Raw genomic sequence first — 21,506 nt, 5'->3', positions numbered from 1 at the left:
CATCATATCGTGTGCTGTGTGGCACACCAGTTTGTAAACTGGTTGTCAAGATCCATATTTTCAATTTCAGGCCAACAAAAGTTGGTTATCATCGTTTTTGAAAAATATGGACCAATCAAGATTCCGGCCCAACATCCGCACCAAACAGTCACTTTCTGCGGATGCTTTGCCACTTGGTGAACCTCGTGTGGATAGGTCTCCTCCCAAATACCACAATTTTGCTTGTTGTAGAAGCCATTCATCAAAAAATTCACCTCGATCATCGCGACCGTACAACGAGAAGATAACACACTGCATTTGACATCTGTCACTCAAACAACATGGCCGCAATAAGCTTTCAATAAGTTCGAGCGTGGCTATTAGAGAACCCTTTATTAGTTGATTACAAACAAGTTATCAAATACTTTAAAAAAGCTAATTTGCAACACAAGCTAGTCACTTCATTAAAAAATTCTTGCCAAACGCGGTGGAACTCAAATTATACAATCTATAAATCTATTTTTGATAATTGGCCTGAAATTAGTAATATATTAATAAATAATAATAAACGCAGAAAATAAAAATAAATACCCTAAATGTTACAATTGATCTCTTCAAAAACTTTAAAATTATGTAAAGAAATGCAAACTTGCAGTTCACCATCGATTTGTTTTGTAATCCCATCAATTTTAAAAGACAGCCAGACACCTTTTTGGGTTAGCCAGACAAACTGCGAGAACTGTCACCACTTTCATAGGTGCAAACAATGAAAAATTGCTTGATACGATCTCTACGAATAATGGTGTGTTCGATGTTTCCGATTTACCCATCACTACTTAGCAGGGAAAGAGCTTGTTAAGCTAAACGCGTTTTTTTATCAATTCAATAAAATAAACTAAAATAAATGATCAGATTATTATAGATTGTGATTAAAATTGGTTTTGGCTCTTGCTTTAAAAAGTAGAATTTCCAATCCATTTAATTCCTCCCAAGGACTCCAATTTTTTCTTTCAACAGATATTAATGACAGTGCATTCAAAACTTGCGTCTTGAAATACTTACTAAAAGTGATAGGACGTTTTGGAGGGCTTGTTGTGAACGAATCGCGAAGCTCGCTCAAAACTAAAAATGTTGATATGATCTTATTTCTAAGCAAAAATGACTGAATACCCTAGTTTTAGAATGTAACTTTCGTCCTTTTTTGTTTGAGTTGAACTTGATGTTTTTTTTTTGTTTTCGTTTAAATTAAATTGATATTTCATTATAATTTTTACTTTGGACGAGAAAGTTGTTTTACGTTTTATATTGATTCTCAAGAAATAAATAACGCAACCTATGGATCTCAAACAGAGCGTAATTTTTTTATAACTAACATTTACCGATTTTGATTTCTTATGGTGTTGACTTATAATATGAAATGCTCCGGTTTTCGAAATCGTAAGAATTTCTCGATTTGTAAAACGGACACTTTTGCCTGGCCGAAATGCTTTTTTTTATATCAAATCAGATCTCATTTATTAAGGCAAAAAAATAGTTCACCTAGTCTATTGATATTTATTCCACATCACCACAAAACAAATCATTGTTTAATTAAAAGGCGGGCCAAATTTTTTGTTGATAAATAATGCTACTTAATTTAAGTACTTAAATGGTCAACGTGCAGTAAAATACGAAATGCGAACTTAAAACTGTGAAAAAAGGAAATTTTGCATGCCCCTCAAATTCTGTCTCTTCTGGCTTCAAAACAACGTATCAACTTTTTTTCTGAAAAACATCGAATTATCGATGTAGGGCAAATGATGTTTTTCCAGCTCTACTTGGAATCAAGTGGAAGGTTAGATTCTTCTAATATTAAGTTGTGGAAGTTGTGTGTGCGCATGTTCATAAACCACCGTTCCCCCATAGCTGTAAACTCATCGTCGCTACTTTGATGCACATAAGTACTTTTTTGTCTTGCTTTATACTATATACTATAGGGCATTTATACTATACTATACTATAGGGCATTTTCTCTAAGCGACGTATTTTATACAAATTTTGTTCTTTTTGAATCCTCCCAGATGGATCTGTCATCAAGAAATTTAATCTCCCCATATGTTCTGAATGTAAAATTTAATCCGGCTTGATTTCAAAGAACACTTTTTTAAAAATCAATATGGTATTATAGTGGGTGGAGCTTGTCTAACTAGTTTTTTAATTTCTAATTTTCCACTGGCTTTTAAAAATATACTGACTTAAACAATTTACATGCTTTTAATGTTTAAAAATTGTAAAATTTGCGTTCCATACATGTTTATTTTTCATGTCAGAATATATTTAATATGTTCAACTTAAACTAACATTCAAATAATTAAACAAGAGAGAACGATATAGTCGAGTGCGGGCGTGGCAGCTTTGGGCGGTTCGTGGGCGTGGCCAAAAGTTTCTTTGGCACATCGATAGAAATTTACGAGACCAATAAAAAAATTTAAAATTATCAGATCATTTTTCAAAAGTGTGGGTCTGGCAGCTTTGGGCGGTTTGTGCTCTTTACAGGGGGCGCGGCAAAAAGTTTTTCTGCAAATCGATAGAAATTTACAAGACCAATGTAAAAATTAAAAATATCAAAACATTTTTCAATAGTGTGGGCAGTTTTGGGGAATGGCAACATGAATCGACAAACTTGCGCTGCTTCTAAGTCTCTGGAGTCTGTGTGCTTAATCTCTTTCTTTAATAACTTTCTAGCTTTTGTAGTTCCTGAGATCTCGACGTTAATACGGACAGACGGACATGGCCAGATCGGACATGGCCACATCGTCTATTGATCCTTATGAAGAATATATATACTTTATTTGGTCAGGCTTCCTTCTGCCTGTTACATACTTTTCAACGAATCTAGTATACGCTTTTACTCTACGAGTAACAGGTATAAAAATATTTATGTATAACAAACATTGTTACTGCCGTAAAAACCTTGTTTGATTTGTTATTTTCAATTGATCTGTAAGACCCCGTCATATTCTCCGCATCTTACCATATTTCTGATGAGCCTCTACAAACGTGCTGTCACGTCCACTTTTTATATGTATCAACAATTTTGTAAGATATCTAAAATAAAACATATATATCACGTATAAAATGTAAACAACCCAACTTGTTTTATAATAATCTCGCTCAAAACTATTTTTGAGCATTTAAACCTTATCTACTCACTAGCTTTGATGAACTACTAACATAGTTTGGGCAGGTCTTAAAGCATGATTTATATTTCTTTTCTTTTTGTTTCAAGTTGGACTTATTTTAGTGGCGATACAGCAGATATATTTGTATTAATACAAAAAAAGGACAGTAACGAAACGTCTAAATAAATTTAATATCATGAGTCAAACATTAATCTGTCGGATGATCAATCGAGCTTGCTGCAGAAATAATTTTAATTATACTCAAAGCTTGTTATTTTCCAATGAACGCATTTTATCAAATCACTTAGGTTTACGTAATATCAGCTTTTTTAACAAATGTAAGTACAATTTTTCAGTTGTAATAAAGGGATTGTGTTTATATAAGATACATATAAATCCAACATTGTTATTTTAACGTCCAACTCAAACATATTTTGCATAAGTGAAACGCATGTGCTGACTGACTTAAAATACAGTGAGTTATTAATGTTGCGAATTTATATTTGTTTACTTCATCTATTTTTTATAAATATGGAATTAATAATAAAAAAAACTTATTAAAAGCTATACATATTATTACAGAAGCTATACATAAATTAAAAGCACGCAAACTTAAAGAATTACTTAGCGGATATGGCCAAATATTTCCAAAGTTAATTAAAATCTGAAGTACCAATGGTCCTATTGGCTGCTTAGTCAAGCGATTCGTGTGGAAAGTTAGGTAGCCGCCGTTTCAGTGCAGCCTGATTTAACCTTGCACGCTGATTAGTCTAGTCGGTTATGCCTGATCCGCTGGGTAAATACTCTCTTGATGGGTGATCATGTTAACCCGCTTAGACGCAGGACGCCCCAGAACTGCTTAAAATCAATTATAATGACTTGTAGGCCATGCTGGCGAAGGGCTAACGAGGACGTCTTCCACTTTGACAATGTACCGGAAATTCTCCATACCTAACTTCTGTAAATATGACTTCAGTATTCTCTGGTGACCCGTTATGTTAATGAGCTTTATCAACAGCAGAATTTTCTGGTGACCCGTCATGTTAATAAGCTTTATCAACAGCAGTCATTGGGGGTTTTTGGACGGAGTTTTAAAGTTGCGGAATACGGAGTCGTTCACGTTTAATTCTTCGTCGAATGTTAAGAGAAATGTTTCCACTATAAGTAGTTCATTGACCAAAGCTTTGCCATTATTGATTATTATGCCGTCGTCTATAACTTGTATCGGCTCAAGATGACATCCGAGTGGTGAAGTGTCTTCAAAATATTGTGAGTTGGGTCATTTTCGGCAGATATTTGTAAGTGCTGCGCTGCAGTTTTCTAATAATACCACCATATTATCTCATTCGATTGTTTTCGTATTCCGCAAAAATGTAATAAAGAGAGAGAGTATTTTATTATAAAGTGTTAAAAATTATCATTTGGTAACACTTTAACTTGGGCTACTTCCATTAGATCTGTAAATGTAGAATGCTCATTACTTATACTTTGCATCGTTAGAATCTAAAACAAGAGAGAACGCTGAAGTCCCCGATTATTTTTATTTGTCCTCAATGGACTCCTAAACCACCCAACCGATTACAATAAAATTCGCACACCATGTGCAGTTCGATCCAACTTGAGAGATAGGATAGTTTAAATTCTGGAAAAAGTCAAAAGAAAAGCGGGAAAACCGTTTTTTACACGCAGCGCCATTTCTAAAACATAGGATGTCATTCTTCTCTGCTCATTTTGTTTTATTTAATTCATGAGACAAACTTTATTTGGTTCATAAATAAATTGTAACAGCAGGCATTTGTTTTTGAGGTGGTAAGTTGAACTGTGTTAATTATGTGTTTCGTGCATTTGAGGTTAAACTCACCACTTCCACCTTCTTCGACTTCCTCATCTTCTTCATCAATTAGAAGATACACGAGCCGAACGCAATAAAGTAAGAACACTAAAGCATCAACAATCACGCAGGTTTTCAGAAGAAGGGGAGGAAGAAGACGAAGAAGGAAGAAGAAAGAGTAAGAAGAAGGAGGAGGATTAAGAAGATGGAGGAGGAAGGAGGAGAAGGATTAAGAAGATGGAGGAGGAAGAAGGAGGATGAAGAAGGAATAAGGAGCATGAAGAAGTCAGAAGAAGAAGGAGAAGGAAGAAGAAGAATGACCCATAAAAAAGCATTAAACAGAACAATGCAAGATCTACGTCGCAATCAACAAATTTTGGGTGGTGCAATAATACCTCAGGGAAATAAGTATATGTGGATGCATTTTTTTCCAAAAAAGTATACTTTCAACAAAGTGAATCCGGTCAAGTTTTTTTTTAATTTATAGGCCTTTTGAACCGCTAACAGAATATATAATAATACGACATAGTTTAATGGAAACTTATAAATATATTTTATTGAATTTAACAAGTCTTTAGGAAATAAGTATATGTGTATTTTTCATTTGGTTCTCTTAATCTTATTAATTGTTTCTGTATTCAATTATTGTTTTTTATTTTAGTAATTTATATGCTTTCCCTTAGCCATAAGAAGCTTATGAATGCGATTTGGCATAGAGTCTGCTAAATTTTGGAGAGTTTCATTGCTTATTAGCTCCCACTCTGCAACCAAAACGTCTTTTAATTGTCTGATATTGTCAAACTGCCGTCCATTCTTATAAATTCTTGCTGAAAGAATTCCCCAGAGGTCCTCAATAGGGTTTAAGTCCGGACTAATCGCTGGCCACTCCAAAAGTGGTATAGATTTTGAAGAAAAAAATGTTTTTGTAGCACGTGAAGTATGGATTGGAGCGTTGTCCTGCTGAAAAGTCCAGTTATCGGCGTAAAGCTCCGTTGCAAAGTCTATTAATTCTTCTTCCAGCAACTGGGTATATATCTCGGAGTTTGTTTTGGTTGGAATAAAACAAACAAGAGACTTTCCTGCATATCCAAAAGCAGCCCAAACCATCAGTGATCCGCCGCCAAAGTTCCTTTTGTGTCGTGTCTCTCGGGGGTGTCGTAAATCACGCCAATACTTATGACACCCATCTGGGCCATCCAAATTCCACTTTTTCTCATCCGAAAATATAACACTGCGGAATTCTTCGGACCAAAATTTGTATTTTTCGGCAAATGACAAACGTGTGCTTATGTGACGTGGTAGTAGCATTGGTACAGGCACCCGAGAGCTATATTTAACTGTCTTATTTTCTGCCAAAAGCTGATGAACCCGTCTCCTAGACACTTTGAGCTTCAAATGGCGCTTAATGTCGTTACAAGACATTTGCTTGTTAACAGCTAGACGCTTAATCTCGCGCTTGCACCTCTCGTCGATGGTACTGGGTCTGCCACTGCGTTCGGCTTTTCCATAAGATTCCACGTTTTTTAAGAAATTTGCAACCGTATTTGGATGTCTCGAAACTCTGGAAGCTATTTCAGAAATTTTGGCGCCACTTTCGCTCAAACCCATAATCAGACCGCGCTCTTCAACAGACAAGTGTGTTCCACGAGGCATTCTTAGAAAAAAACTGCATTTTTTATAGTGTTACATGCGATTAATTGATTACTTACATATTATTTTTGTGTAATTAATTTATTTTCTTTAGAATACAGTCAATTAACACCAATTTACTCGATCCAAATAACACGCTGATTGACAAATGCGCACAAGCTTTTGTGTTCACATATACTTATTTCCTAAGAAAAAAAAATCGCAGCACACAATTTTTCTATAACGGTGCTACGAATTGTGAGCAAAGAAGAATTTTGCATTTGCATTGTAAGAACAGAAGGCAAGAGTTAGAGTATTGCATACCAATAATAGAATAAAAGCTACGATTATAGAAGATATAGGCTCATAAACAGTAAAAATAATCATACACATATACTTATTTCCCTGAGGTATTTTTGTCAGGAGATTTCCGACAAACAGTGCCCGTCATTCCACGTGCAACGTTAGCAGATCAGGTCAATGCTTGCTTGAAGTATTATTTCATGTGGCGATATGTCCAAAAATTGACATTGAAAATAAACATGCGTGTTCAATAGCACTATGATCAATCTGCAGAACGGTTTTCGAAGCAAATATTAGAAATCGGAAGTGGCAAAGTTCCAAATACAAATGGCTTGATCACTTTGCCAAACAATTTTTGTACAATTCTACAATCTAAAGGGGAATTAATAGAAAGCGTTTTTCCAAATATAATTCAAAATCACAGAAATCACGATTGGTTGACAGAACGAGCAATATTGTCACCAAAAGATGTACATGTCAATGAAATCAATTTTCACATTCAAGAAAAATTGCCAGGCGCACTGATATCATATAAATCTTTTGATAGCGCAATGAAAAAAGATGATGCAGTGAAAAATATAGTTTATCCAAATGTTTTGGATTGAAAATAACAATTTTCAAATAAAATAAATGACTTTCATATAACAAATTCTAGGAATTTTTCACTGAATTTAAAGACTGCATGCGGCGAAGCGCACAGGGCCAACTAGTATATATACATATATATATATATATATATATTTCATATATTTCATATATATATATATATATATATATAAATGCAAATAAGTTTTAATGCAAAGACAAAAGAACGATATATATAAGTAAGATCTAATTTTGTGATTAATAAGTTAGTAATGATCGCTTTAAAAAAGTCATATTTAGAGATAATATTGTAAAGTCTATTATAGTCGGAACTCTGTAGGGGTCATGCAACTCGTAGTTAGAACTACAATGATTTAAAATTAGGGGTATGTAATTTCTAATAAATCTGCTACGAACAGAATTTTTGCCGACTATCCAAGTCGGGACTTTCAACTTCACCACGAATAAGATTACAAATAAAAACTTGTTTTAAGCATCGTTCTGCTTTTAGCTAGGGAAGGCAAGTTAGTTAATATAAGTCTACTGGACTTATGAGGAATTAATTTAGGCGTCGTAAGGCAAACAGTAAGAGGTTTTTTTTAAACCGATTCAATGCAGTCTCAGTGAACTTCGTACTATGGACTCCGAACATGTGATACTCAAGAATCGGATGGACTATCGATATGATTAAGATGTTAGTCATGAATGGTTCATTAAATTTCTTTGACAACCTTTTTAAAAATACAAGAACACCCCTGACCTTACTGACAGTAGACGAAATATAATCTGAAAATTTATGTTTAGGGTCCAGAAGATCAGCAAGATAATCATCCCGAGCTATTCTGTCCAAAGAGCACCCACTTAGAGTGTAAGTCGCGTTTATTCTTCTTCATATTTATGTTTCGGAGATAAATACACACATACGCGCTGCTCTGTATTTTGCGTTAAATGATGCGGCTTCATTATAGTCGTAGGTCATAAAAAATTTTTTTCTTTCTCTACTTCCTTGTAGAGATTTATTCCCTATTAAAGAGAAGTAATATTTCCATGCAGGAGTGTTAACATTTCATTCTCCATCAGGTATACTGGTTGTTTGTATGAAATGTAAACGGTCTATTATGGCCTTAAAAATGTGAGGTGTGTCAAAATAAGAAAAAACCATATCATCTTCCAAGGATTTTGGTAATGTCTTTAACTACTTTTATATTTTTAACACTCTAATGCCAAATTCTAAAATAATGAATGAAATTCAATAAAATAATAATTTTTTCTAAAGTAACTTGTGCCTTCTGAACTCAAATATGCTAATAAAAATAACGTAGAAGCTTTCGTTTACCTGTAGGGTGAGAAAAAGTGATAGGTGCCTCAAGGCACTCTTGGGCTTTTGAGAGTAAAAAAAAAACAAAAGAGAACGCTATAGTCGAGTTTCCCGACTATGTGATACCCGTTACTCAGCTAGTGGAAGTGCGAAGGAGTCTTCAATACTGACAGTTTTTGGCGGTTTGTTGGCGTTAGAGTGGGTTTTTGACAAATCGATAGAAATTTACAAGACTAGTACAAAATGAAATGGGCGTGGCAGCTTGGGGCGGTTTGGGGGCGTTAGAGTGGGCGTGGCAAAAACTTTTTTGACAAATCGATATAAACTTACAAGACCAATACAAAAATCTTAGAATATCAAAACATTTTTCAAAAGTTTGGGCGTGGAATGTAAGTTGCATTTAGTGCTAATGCATTGTGTCTATGATGAAACAAATCGCACTTTGCTACAGCTGAAATTGCATACGCGGTGTAACACATGTTCTGCGCAAATGTAAATAAAACGTACCCTTAAAAGCTTTTGAGAGCTTCTATACATACAGCTGTGTTCACAAAAATAGCAGTGCGAGAAATGCAATCGAGTAATGTTATTTTTTTTCAAGTTCCGCTATGATTATTCCAATAAAATCGCATTCTTGTTGTCGAATGGAATGTCTATAAGGAAGAAACGAAATTGATGGGATCATGGATCGTACTGTATATGTGAACATACATATTAGAAAATGTTGTTTCCTTAAGCCGATTGGGAAATGACACTAAAATGGACGTTTCAGCAAGATAACGACCCCAAACATACCAGCGAACTGGATTCAACATATCGATCATAGCTTTGGGTGGTTGTTCAAAAATCATGGGAGGGGATCCCTGTCAAGCGCTTTCAGGACTTGGTGGATTCTATGCCTTGCAGATGCCAGGCCGTAATAAAAAATAAAGGGTTCACGACTAAGTATTAACCCAAACAAACAAATTAAAATAGTTTTTGGAGTACAACAATGTTTTTTTTTTTCAACTAATTCCACTGTTTTCATTACTCACTGCTATTTTTATGAACAGCTGCAAACAGCACCTTTTTGTTTAAATTAATAATGTAAAAAAAATTAAGAGCATTTTGAATAATAAATTTCTTTGTTTTTGTTTAAAATAATCACAAAGTTAAAACAAAATTAAATTTGTCAACATTCACTTACTTTTTGATATATAAAACAAGAGAGAACGCTATAGTCGAGTTCCCCGACTATCTGATACCCGTTACTCAGCTAGTGTAAGTGCGAAGGACAGGTTTGGCGGTTTGTGGGCGTTAGAGTGGGCGTGGCCAAAAGTTTTTTGGCGAATAGATAGAAATTTACAAGACTAATACAAAAATGAAAAAATATCAAAACATTTTTCAAAAGTGTGGGCTTGGCAGCTTTGGGCGGCTTGTGGGCGTTAGAGTGGGCGTGGCAAAAAGTTTTTTTGCAAATCGATAGAAATTTACAAGACCAATACAAAAATGAAAAAATATTAAAACATTTTCCAAAAGTGTTGGCGTGGCAGTTTTGGGCGGTTTGTGGGCGTTAGAGTGGGCGTGGCAGCATGATTCGACAAACTTGCGCTGCGTCTATATCCCTGGAGTCTGTATGCCTAATCTCAACTTTCTAGCTTTTGTAGTTCCTGAGATCTCGACGTTCATACGGACAGACGGACATGGCCAAATCGACTCGGCTATTGATCCTGATCAAGAATATATATACTTTATATGGTCGGAAACGCTTCCTTTTGCCTGTTACATACTTTTCAACGAATCTAGTATACCCTTTTACTTTACGAGTAACGGGTATAATTAAGTTTAAAGTTGCAGCTCATGAGCACTGCTATTTTTATGAACACAGCTGTACATATTTAAACATATATTTTTAACTACTAAAAACTATTTAAATGTTAAAAAAGCTTTTATTATTTTTGGAAATATGAATAAGTGCCTCAAGGCACTTTTGGGGCTTAGAAGGTTAAACTTCATGCAGCTTTTATTTAAAACTTACTTTCTATGTCGCGAGTGCGCTTGGAACTGTGTCTTCTTTACTTATTTTTTGACACTGTGGAATCTGTGCTTCTGAGGTTTTTGAATTTACTTTACCCCTCCAAGTCGCTATAACTCGTCTTAAGTATGTCTTATTAACACAAAAGAGCATTTACTTCATTATACCTGTTACTCGTAGAGTAAAAGGGTATACTAGATTCGTTGAAAAGTATGTAACAGGCAGAAGGAAGCGTTTCCGACCATATAAAGTATATATATTCTTGATCAGGATCAATAGCCGAGTCGATCTGGCCATGTCCGGCTGTCCGTCCGTATGAACGTCAAGATCTCAGGAACTACAAAATCTAGAAAGTGTAGATTAGGCATACAGACTCCAGAGACATAGACGGAGCGCAAGTTTGTCGATTCGTGTTGCCACGCCCACTCTAACGCTCACAAACCGCCCAAAACTGCCACGCTCACACTTTTGAAAAATGTTTTTATATTTTTTCATTTTTGTATTGGTCTTGTAAATTTCTATCGATTTGCCAAACAACTTTTTGCCACGCCCACTCTAAAGCCCACAAGCCGCCAAAAACTGTTGATTACTCTCCTTCGCACTTTTTCTAGCTGAGTAACGGGTATCGGATAGTCGAGGAACTCGACTATAGCGTTCTCTCTTGTTTTTATTTTTGTAATTTTAAGATTTAAGCAACCGTCGTTGTGCAACGTCTCCGGACAATGTTGTCCTTACACGTCGATCAAGCCGTCTTTGCCTGATCCGCTTGGTAACTCCTTTGTTGCTGGGAGATCATGTTAATTTATATAGAAGTGGTGCTGCAGTTGGATCTGGTTATATGGTATCACAAACCACTAAATTCCTACGATGCGCAACGCTTGCTACGCAACGCTAGCTAAAACATTTTAATTTAAAGCAATAATTTGATAGGAAACATTTTTTTTTTTACTGCTATATTGGATTGAGAAAATCAAATCTAAAGTAAAACATTCCAACTATGCCAATAAATTAAACAGAAAATAGAGCATCTTACAAGAAAACGAAATGTCTTAAATCCTAAAGGAGTAATTGTTTCTAATTAATGTAATACAATTTTTATACCCGTTACTAAAAGGGTATACTAGATTCGTTAAAAAGTATGTAACAGGGAAAAGGAAGCGTTTCCGACTATATAAAGCATATATATTCTTGAACAGGATCAATCGATCGACCCGGTTAATCTGGCCATGTCCGTATAAACGTCGAGATCTTAATAACTATAAAAGCGTAGCCCAAGTTTGTTGACCCATTTTGCCACGCCCACAAATCGCCCAAAAGGGTCACGTCCACACTTTTGAAAAATGTTTTGATATTTTTTATTAGTCTGGTAAATTTCTATCGATTTGCAAAAAAAAAAAGTTTGCCACGCCCAATCTAACGTTCTCGAACCGCCCAAAGCTGCCACGCCCAAACTTTTGAAAAATGTTTTAATATTTTTTTGTTAGTCTTGTAAATATCTATTGATTTGCCACTCTTACGCCCACAAACCGCCAGAAACGGTCAGTGTTGACATTTCTCTTCGCACTTCCACCAGCTAAGTAACGGGTATCTAGTATTCAAGGAACTCGGCTATAGCGTTCTCTTTTGTTTTTTCTCTGTTCTGTTAAGTATTGTTATTTCTTCAAAGTTGAAAGTTGATGACACCACTTTTCACATACATAGAACTAAGAGTTGAATAACCGCGTGAGAAAGAGACAAAAGAGGCATTACCGAAATATATTTTTAATTTCATACGAACCTTACATTCACACCTGGTATTACAATTTCCAAGAAGTTTTACTGAAGGGAAGTTTACGCATAATAGGCCACTCTTTCTAACATATATATTTTCCTATTTCCTTGAAAATATACAAATATACGCAAAAAAAAAAATAACAAAACGAACTCAAAATAAACTTTTTCACGGAAATAGAAAATGCAATCTCTGTTTCATTGTTTCCCTATTTCTGTGTAACCTAGTTTCTAATGTATATATGTACTGCATTATTTAATTGAATTAAATATATGATTACTTAATCTTAAACAAATGTACAGGAATTTTACTTTATTATTTATACCCGTTACTCAGTGTAAGAGGTACATTCGTTGTAAATTATGTAACACGAAGAAGTAAGCGTTTTCCCATATAAAGTATACATATTTTTGATCAGGATCAATAGCCGATCTGGCCATGTCCGTCCGTTTTGTGTGGGGTGTGGTTGCAGAAACTGACAAAAATTTAATTCTTGAAAAGTTTCCCAAAATCTTTTTTTTTGGGAATATACTTTGCCCCTAATAAAAAAAAGTTATATGACACGATTTTTTAAATATTTTTTTGGCTCTATCAGCCCAAATTTATATAAATTTTCCTTTTTTCTTACTTTCTTTTAATTTTACTTTCCTTTTCACCTACTTTTTTTTGAACCAATTCCAATCCTTTTAGGTTTTGAGGGACCTTCCGATTGGTCTATCACTCGTTATGATCGGACTACTAAAGCAGATTTTAATTTTTTGGTGTATTTGGACTCTCTTGGTGTGCGTTGTACTTGGACTGCCAGTATATTGTCGATATGCTGGAAATTTAAAAATTTCATGCGCTTTACATAAATGATATACCAAAATGAAATAGTTTTTAAAATTTTATTAATTTCAACAATTTTATTAAAAATGTATAAAGACCACTTACCACTTACTGTTGACAAAACTAAAAATTTACGACAACTGCGGTATAATATAAAGAAAGACCGTAAATGTCGTTAATATAAATTGAATCAACCAATTGAAACCTTTTTTTTTTTTGGTTTTCTTTTAGTACCTGCTGAAGACATTTGGCGAGGAGTAACTGCGGTTAGCAATGCTGGAAAAAAAAGAGGTCGTGGGAAAGGAAGTGGAAAAAAAGTTGCAAAGGATCTTAACAAAGGGCAAACTATCGGATTTGGAAAATGTGGTCGCATATGGCCTGGATTGAATTCACCTCTTATTCGTGGAAACGAACTAATAAATCAAGAGAAACTTAGCGAGAATTTAGATAGAGAAAATGGAATATTAAAATTACGTGATTCAATGGGAAACTTTAAAATGATGAAACTAAATCCAATAGACCGAGGGTGGTCTGGAAGTAAAATGCCCGGACGAAGCATTGGACCTCCTGATCCTGTTGGCGACGAAGAGTTTATATCATTTGATACAAGAGTTTTAGAAAACAAAATTGTTTTCATTATGAAAGGAAATATGGGAAGAAAACGAAGATATTCCGTTCTTTCAGTCACTGGAAATTGTAATGGTTTGGCCGGATTTGCTACCGCTAAAGCGCCAGAAGTTCGTACGGCCCTTCGAAAATCAAAGAACCGAGCAGGCCAAAAACTAATCAACATAAACCTCTGTGAAAATAGAACAATTTTCCACGACTTTCGTACAGATTTCGGAAAAACTAAAATTTTTTGTTTTCAGAAACCTGATGGATATGGCCTAGTATGTCACCGGGCGATTCAAACAATTTGTAATGTTATAGGTATCAAGGATTTATACGCCAAAATTGAGGGGTCTACGAACCTCCAGAATATTGTTAAGGCATTTTTTATTGGTCTGATGACGCAAAGGTCCTATCAGTATATTGCTAACCAAACAAATTCAAACATTGTTCAACAGCAAAAGACAAGAAATAAATTTATTGATGTAAAAGGAATGCCCATTCTTAATTCAACTCGAACTCGTATCACCCACGAAGTTGACTATATGCATTTCACATTAGGAAATCAAATGGTTTTAAAACGAAAAAGCACAGTACCATTTTATTTTTATGGTAAAGGACATAACTTACATAAAATTAAAGCAGAGCGATTTCGGAATCAAGCTAATGTTCGACTACACAAGCTCGTTAATTTGTATGCCTAATTCATGAAGTTATAAAATGTAAATTAAATAAAAAGTAGTTTCATCAATATTTATTTTATATGGAAATAGCGTGTAATACTTAGTTTTCGGTTTGGCCAAGGTATTGCCAAAAAAAATCTAGGTAAGCTAAAGTGGTATAATCCTACATACATAGATAACAATTATTACATTTTCCTAATTAATTTATACGAATTAGGTCCAGTTTTTATCTTATAATATTTAGTGAATATTATAAAAACAATAAATTATTTTTCTTTGCCTTAATTCGGGCTCCAGACTAGCTTGATGTTGATGTGGCTTTTATATTATTAATTATTATTTATTACAAACTCTAAGAACAATAATATTACCACCATTTTTTATTTGTTAAATTTTGTAATGCCACTGTATGGTATTGGAATTTTTAAGTCGAAGCATAATCGCTCTCATTCGCCCAATCTGCAAAGAGGTAGTTTTTAAAAATCTTCTAACAATATTAAATCATATATTGAAAGGGAATTTGTGCGACCAAGGTTTTGTCGGGTACATATACCATATTTAGGAAATTTGTGTGTAATACTAAGCTAACGCGGGGCTGTTGAAATTAAGTAAATGCATTTGCATTTACGATAATGTTGTTCCTATCAAAATAATATTCCTATGATCACCTCGCAATTCACACTTTTGTGTGCGAATAGTACATATTATTATCATATATTATATATCATTAAAGTGTTTTATTCCAACCTTTCGTATTGTTAAGGAGAATTCATTGATTACTATTCCATAATAAAAATGTTAAACGGTCCTCATGCGTATGCATGCATAATTACCATATATGTGTTCTTACACATTAGTTTGTTAACATGTTAGGTTCAGCTTGCGGTTTTTTATTTTTAAACTAAAGGCAAAAAATAGTGGCGTTACATTATTCAAGCAAAATAAAAATGGGAAATTAATCAAACCAATGGCCTTTTTGGTTCTTTTGTTAACATTAGTTTTTTGTATGTTTGTTTTAGGTACTAACTCACTCATTCGTTAAATGAAGACTTTGACCGAGCTTTGATGTTTGTATCGAATTAAAATTCTAGGAGCTCCGCTTATGTAAAGTGTCAATCTTTCTATCTGCCAACACTTACGGTATTCAAAATGCATCAGAGATTACGCAATGTCGTTCTTTAGTGACAAGGTAAGACGATCCGATGTCGTCAATAGAGATCACTTTCAGTACGCGCCGCACAGTGGCGCCTTAGATACAAAAGGTTACAAAAGTCATAACTCTCGAACCAGTTGAGATATTTTCATAATTTTTTTAAAATATTTTTTTTAGTAATTTTAGTACCTTCCGATTATGTGTTGAGATAAATAGTAGATTCTATACTCATAAATTAATGTTTTTGAGGAAGTTTTCTCAATTTTTATCCAATTTCGACAAATACTTTTCATATGTTTTCTCTGAAAATGCTAATATGGTACATATTTAATGTTTTAAAAACAAAAAATACATTTTAAAGAAAAAAAATTTTTTTTTTCGTTTTTGTCAATAAGGTAGCTAAAATGTATGCACTATTTGTTTAAAATAATCATTCAATTTTACTTCATTTAATATTTTTGAAGAATAATTAGCCGCCAATACAGGAAAAAATGTATGCCAATTTCGTACTGCGCAGCGACTGCGATTGTATCAGGATTTGCACTAAGCCGCGCGTTTTTATACCCCTTATGTAGAGTAAAAGGGTACACTAGATTCGTTGAAAAGTATGTAACAGGCAGAAGGAAGCGTTTCTTACCAAATAAAGTATATATATTGTTGATCAGGATCAATAGCGAAGTCGATCTGAAAAGGCCACGCCCACACTTTTGAAAAATGTTTTGATATTTTTTTATTAGTCTGGTAAATTTCTATCGATTTGCAAAAAAAAAAGTTTGCCACGCTGTGAGGAGTTAAAACTCCTCACAAATGCAAATAGTGATCGCATAAGGAGGGCCTGCCGTTGCCAGTTACGCAACAAGGCAAAGCGTAGTAACGGCAGTGCGAAGCCCGGAGAAAGAGAGTTTGGAGACTCTGGGCTGGAGAAAGAGAGTTTGGAGACTCTAGAGGAAGAGCTTTTGGAGACTCGGGAACTGGAGAGAGAGAGGCTGGAGACTCCGGACTTGCTGAAAAGAGAGTTTGGAGAGTCAGCAGGCTCAAAGGCAAATAACGGGACAAATCGAACTTTGGACGGGGCCAACGGTAAAATCATGGACTTTGGATCCGGAGACTGGAGATCAAAGGGATAAACCATTAGAGGAGGCCTATATAAACAGGCCGAGCGCTGGAAGCGAGAGGAAGAGTCAAGGAAAGCAAGTGTACGAGTCAACAACGTTAGAACGAAGTCAGCAGAGAAGCTACGACCGTGATAGTCACCAAGGAGCAAGATCGCTACGTCAAGACGTTCGGGACGAGAAGGTCTCCGAACTGAGACGCAGGTAGCTGAGGTCCAAACGACGAAGCACGAGTAGCCAGGAGGCAAAAAACAGGAGAGGCCAGACCTAAGCGGGCACCCGAGGGCCTTTGAGAGCCCACCAATTGTTCACCCTAGTCTGGGAACGGTGACGCTTCCCTAAGCCCTCGACCTTCCTTCTCGCGCGTCAGCGGCAATACCAGGCGAAGGTCCGACGCTACGACGAGAGAGCAGAGGCGTCCGGACAATTGAAGTACATTGTAAACTGAGCTCAAATAAAGACCTGAGAACGAAACTGCGAGTGTTATTACTGGTAACCGGGTGATCACGTTATTCTATAAATTTGGTGGGACGAACGCACAAACTCTACTGAGCTAGCCGCACGTATTCCGTAGCGAGCAGACAAACAAAATCAGTTCGTTACATCTGGCGCCCAAATAACGTGATTATCCCGGCAGTAAACACAAATAAAGCAGTATGGGTAGAAGTTGGATCTACCGTCTCAAAAAGGAAGATTTCGCATATGTCGCACAAAGGTTGCGCATATCGCTGTCCGGAAGGACAGAGGACATGCGGAAAGCCCTAGCGGAGTACTACGCAGAGACAGAGAACGACCCAAAGCAGCAGTCTGGACAGAATTGCAGGCAGCATATCCGGACAGACCAGGTCCAAGCATAAAGCTTACGAACCCCGAGGGTGAAAACTTAATCGCGAGTCTGAACATGGAGGAGATGTTTCGAGAAGGGCAACGGAGAGAGACAAGCAGGGAAAGGAGGCCAAGTCCAGAAAGACCCACGCCCAGCCCGCCAGACTACGCGAAAGTAGCAAAGCAAGTAAGAGAGTGGCCTTTTCGCTTCGACGGAGAATAAAAACCCCTCGAATTCCTGGAGCAGGTGGAATGGTCCGCAAACACATACGGTTTGGACCTGAACATGATTCCCCGAGCCATGCCGGAATTAATGCAGGGAAAGGCTGAAGTGGTACATAGCCAACAACAAGCACTGGAGGACTTGGGCCGAGTTCATAGACAGTTTCCAGACGTATTTCCTGCCCAGGGGATATTTCACGAAGCTCGCGGACAAGGCAAGACAAAGGAAGCAAGGGTTCAGGGAGGCATTCAAGGACTACATGGTCGAGATGCAGACCCTGATAAGACCCCTTGGGTATGGGAAGAAAGAAACGCTGGAGCTCATCAAGGAGAACTGCACGCCAGACCTCCGAATAGCGTTGAGATCCTACCACGTGGACGACCTAGAGGCTCTTATGATCCTGGCAGATGAATACGAGGAACTGCACAGGGAACGGGAGGCATTTGCGGAAGAGCACAAATACAGCCGCAACAAAGCCCCGGCCGCAACACACGTCACGTGCAGAAGGTGTGAGGACTCAGGAGATCCAGGCACGCATACCCGGGAACAGTGGGCACAATATACCCCGGTCCAGGCCAGGCGACAAAATACGACCCTATGGAGGCCGCCAGTCACCACACAGAGACACACTGGAACAACGTCAGGGGGCAACCCGGGCCAGAACCCAACCCATATTGCCAATCCATAGGAAGCGTGTCGCAGGTGCGGCGGACACGACCATTGGGCAAGAGGCTGCCGAGAACAGAGGCTGCTGTTCTGCTGGATGTGCGGGAAAGTAGGAGTCCGAAGCACAGAATGCTGCCAGAGAGCGGGAAATGGCCAGCGATCCCAGCCGCAGAGAGACGAGCCGTGGTCGCAAGATGCCGCCTCTCCAAACTAACTGGAAAACTAATCGAGGAGGAGCAGCAGTTGTCCGCAGCGGTAACGATCGGTGGGAACACGTGCAAGGCCACGATCGAGACCGGGGCAACAGCAAGCTTTATAAGTGAAGAGCTGGCGGACAAGCTGGCTGCCCATGGAGCGATTACAAGGATACGACGGCAGGTTAGGTTGGCAGATGGAAGGTGCGGCGAAATCAACGCAAAGCTCGAAATACGAGTGGAGTTCGGCAACAGGCGACTCGTCATGAGCCTGCTAATATTACCAGGGATAGTGGATGCGTTGGTGCTGGGGTGGAATTTCCTCACGCAAGTCGGGGCCGAGATCAAGTGCGCCGGTCATGAAATCCGAATACCGGCCAGAGGCAGACACAACGGGTGGCTCGAGGAGAAGTTGTCGGTCGCATTAGTCCAAAAGGACGGCGAAGAGGACCACGTGAACAAATTCCTGGAAACAGAGCTCGCGAAGTTTCAAGCCATGACCGGAACGTCGAGTATAGCCGAGCACACGATAACCATGAAGGAAAGATTCCAAAGATTCAAGGGGAGATCAACGCGAAGGTGGACGAACTGCTGGAGATGGGGATGATAGAGCATTCAAGAAGCCCGTACAGCTCACCCATAGTCATGGTGAAGAAGAAAACGGGAAAATGGAGACTATGCGTGGACTTCAGGCAGATAAACGCGAACTCCATAAAGGATGCCTACCCTATGCCACGGATAAACTACATCCTCGATCAACTAAGGGAGGCGCGATTTATAAGCAGCCTGGACCTAAAGGATGGATATTGGCAAATACCACTGGAAGAGTCAAGCCGGGGCTTCACGGCCTTCACGGTCCCAGGGAAAGGGCTGTTCCAATGGAAGGTGATGCCATTTGGGTTACACTTCGCGTCGGCCACATTTCAACAGGCCCTGGATCAGGTGATTGGACCGGAAATGTCGCCGCATGCATTTGCGTATCAAGACGACATCATCGTGATTGGCCGCACCCTAGAGGAACACAAGAGAAACCTCAGGGAGGTATTCAGTCGCTTGAAGAAAGCGAACCTGAAAATAAACCCGGAAAAATGCCAGTTCTTCAAACAAGAACTTCTGTACCTAGGGCACCGCGTCACAAGCCAAGGGATAGACACGGACCCAGAGAAGGTAGCAGCGATAGCCCAGCTAGAACCACCGTCATCGGTCCGAGAACTGAGGCAATACCTTGGAGTCGCATCGTGGTACCGACGTTTCGTGCCTAACCTCGCGCGCATCGTAAGGCCACTCAACGACCTCCTCCGCAAGGGTACATGGTCACAGGACCACCAGCAAGCCTTCGAGGAGGTAAAAGCCAGATTGGTTACCGACCCAGTCTTGGCGTGCCCCGACTTCGGGACTTCATCCTGCAAACGGACGCCAGTGACTACGGGATTGGGGCAATCCTCACGCAGGACACAGAAGATGGCGAAAGGGTCATTTCATACTCCAGCCGGACCCTAAACGGAGCCGAGAAGAACTACTCGACAACGGAGAAGGAGTGCTTGGCAATTGTGTGGGCTATTCGGAAGCTAAGGCCGTACCTTGAGGGATACCACTTTAAGGTGGTGACGGATCATATGGCGCTGAAGTGGCTGAACAGCATAGAAAGCCCTTCGGGAAGAATTGCCAGATGGGCGTTGGAGCTGCAGCAGTATGACTTCGAGGTAGCATACAGGAAAGGTCGGTTGAACGTGGTAGCAGACGCATTGTCGAGGCAGCCACTGCCAGAGTCGGTCTCAGCAGAACCCGATATGCTGAGAAGAACGCAGGACAAGGGGGCCGAATCAGAGTGCAGCTGGATCAAGGAAATGCGGGAAAAACTAAAAGCACAGCCTCAAAAGTTCCCAGACTACGTGTGGGAGGGTAGCACCCTTCACAGGCAGATTCCGCATAGAGCAGGGAACGAAGATGTAGTGACCTGGAAGCTATGTGTTCCGCGGCAGCTGAGAGAAACGGTCTTGCGCGAAAACCACGACGCCCCAGCAGCCGGTCATGTAGGCAGTCGGAAGGCGATTGCACGGCTTGCAGCCCGGTACTACTGGCCAGGAATGCAGAGAGACTGCAAGGGCCTACGTTCGGAAGTGCGAGGACTGCGCCAGGTTCAAACCGAATCAGCGGCAGGCGGCGGGAAAGATGTTGACGCAGATCCCGGAGGAACCCTGGGCGAAAGTGTGCGCCGATTTCGTCGGACCACTACCGAGGTCGATACACGGAAACAGTATGTTGTTGGTACTGATCGACAGGTTTTCGAAGTGGACGGAGTTGGTGCCTTTGCGAACAGCCACGGCGGAAACGTTGCAGAAAGCGTTCAGGGAACGCATAGTCTCACGATTTGGAGTACCGAAGGTGGTGATCACGGACAACGGCGTGCAGTTCACGAGCTGGGCTTTTAAGAAGTTCCTCAACGACATGGGGATAAAGCAGCAGTTTACGGCACCGTATACCCCACAGGAGAATCCGACTGAGAGAGCAAACCGCACTGTGAAGACAATGATAGCGCAGTTTGCCGGACAGGACCAGAGGATTGGGATGAAAGGTTGCCCGAAATCATGCTGGCGGTGAATTCCAGTGTTTCAGATTCCA

At 38.6% G+C, this 21,506-nt stretch overlaps 1 protein-coding gene and 1 long non-coding RNA gene across 3 annotated transcripts; both read left to right on the top strand.

Moving 5' to 3' along the window:
• The first annotated feature begins 3,277 nt into the window (after window positions 1-3,277).
• LOC26535209 (28S ribosomal protein S5, mitochondrial) lies at window positions 3,278-14,790 on the top strand. The gene is made up of 2 exons (XM_015189274.2): window positions 3,278-3,478; window positions 13,651-14,790. The coding sequence occupies exons 1-2, from the start codon at window positions 3,337-3,339 to the stop codon at window positions 14,730-14,732; spliced, it is 1,224 nt and encodes a 407-aa protein (XP_015044760.1). The 5' UTR covers window positions 3,278-3,336; the 3' UTR covers window positions 14,733-14,790.
• On the top strand, window positions 3,623-5,608 carry LOC120322352. 2 transcript variants are annotated; one of them, XR_005562128.1, is made up of 2 exons: window positions 3,623-4,949; window positions 5,045-5,608. It is a non-coding gene; the product is annotated as an uncharacterized LOC120322352 (long non-coding RNA). The 2 variants fall into 2 exon arrangements; XR_005562129.1 differs by having other exon boundaries at window positions 5,103-5,140.
• Window positions 14,791-21,506: the final 6,716 nt, after the last annotated feature.

This window comes from Drosophila yakuba, unplaced genomic scaffold (assembly GCF_016746365.2).
Source record: "Drosophila yakuba strain Tai18E2 unplaced genomic scaffold, Prin_Dyak_Tai18E2_2.1 Segkk8_quiver_pilon_scaf, whole genome shotgun sequence".
Classification (NCBI taxonomy): domain Eukaryota; kingdom Metazoa; phylum Arthropoda; class Insecta; order Diptera; family Drosophilidae; genus Drosophila; species Drosophila yakuba.
Note: the sequence above shows the minus strand (reverse complement) of the source record. Positions and strands in the feature narration are given on the sequence as shown.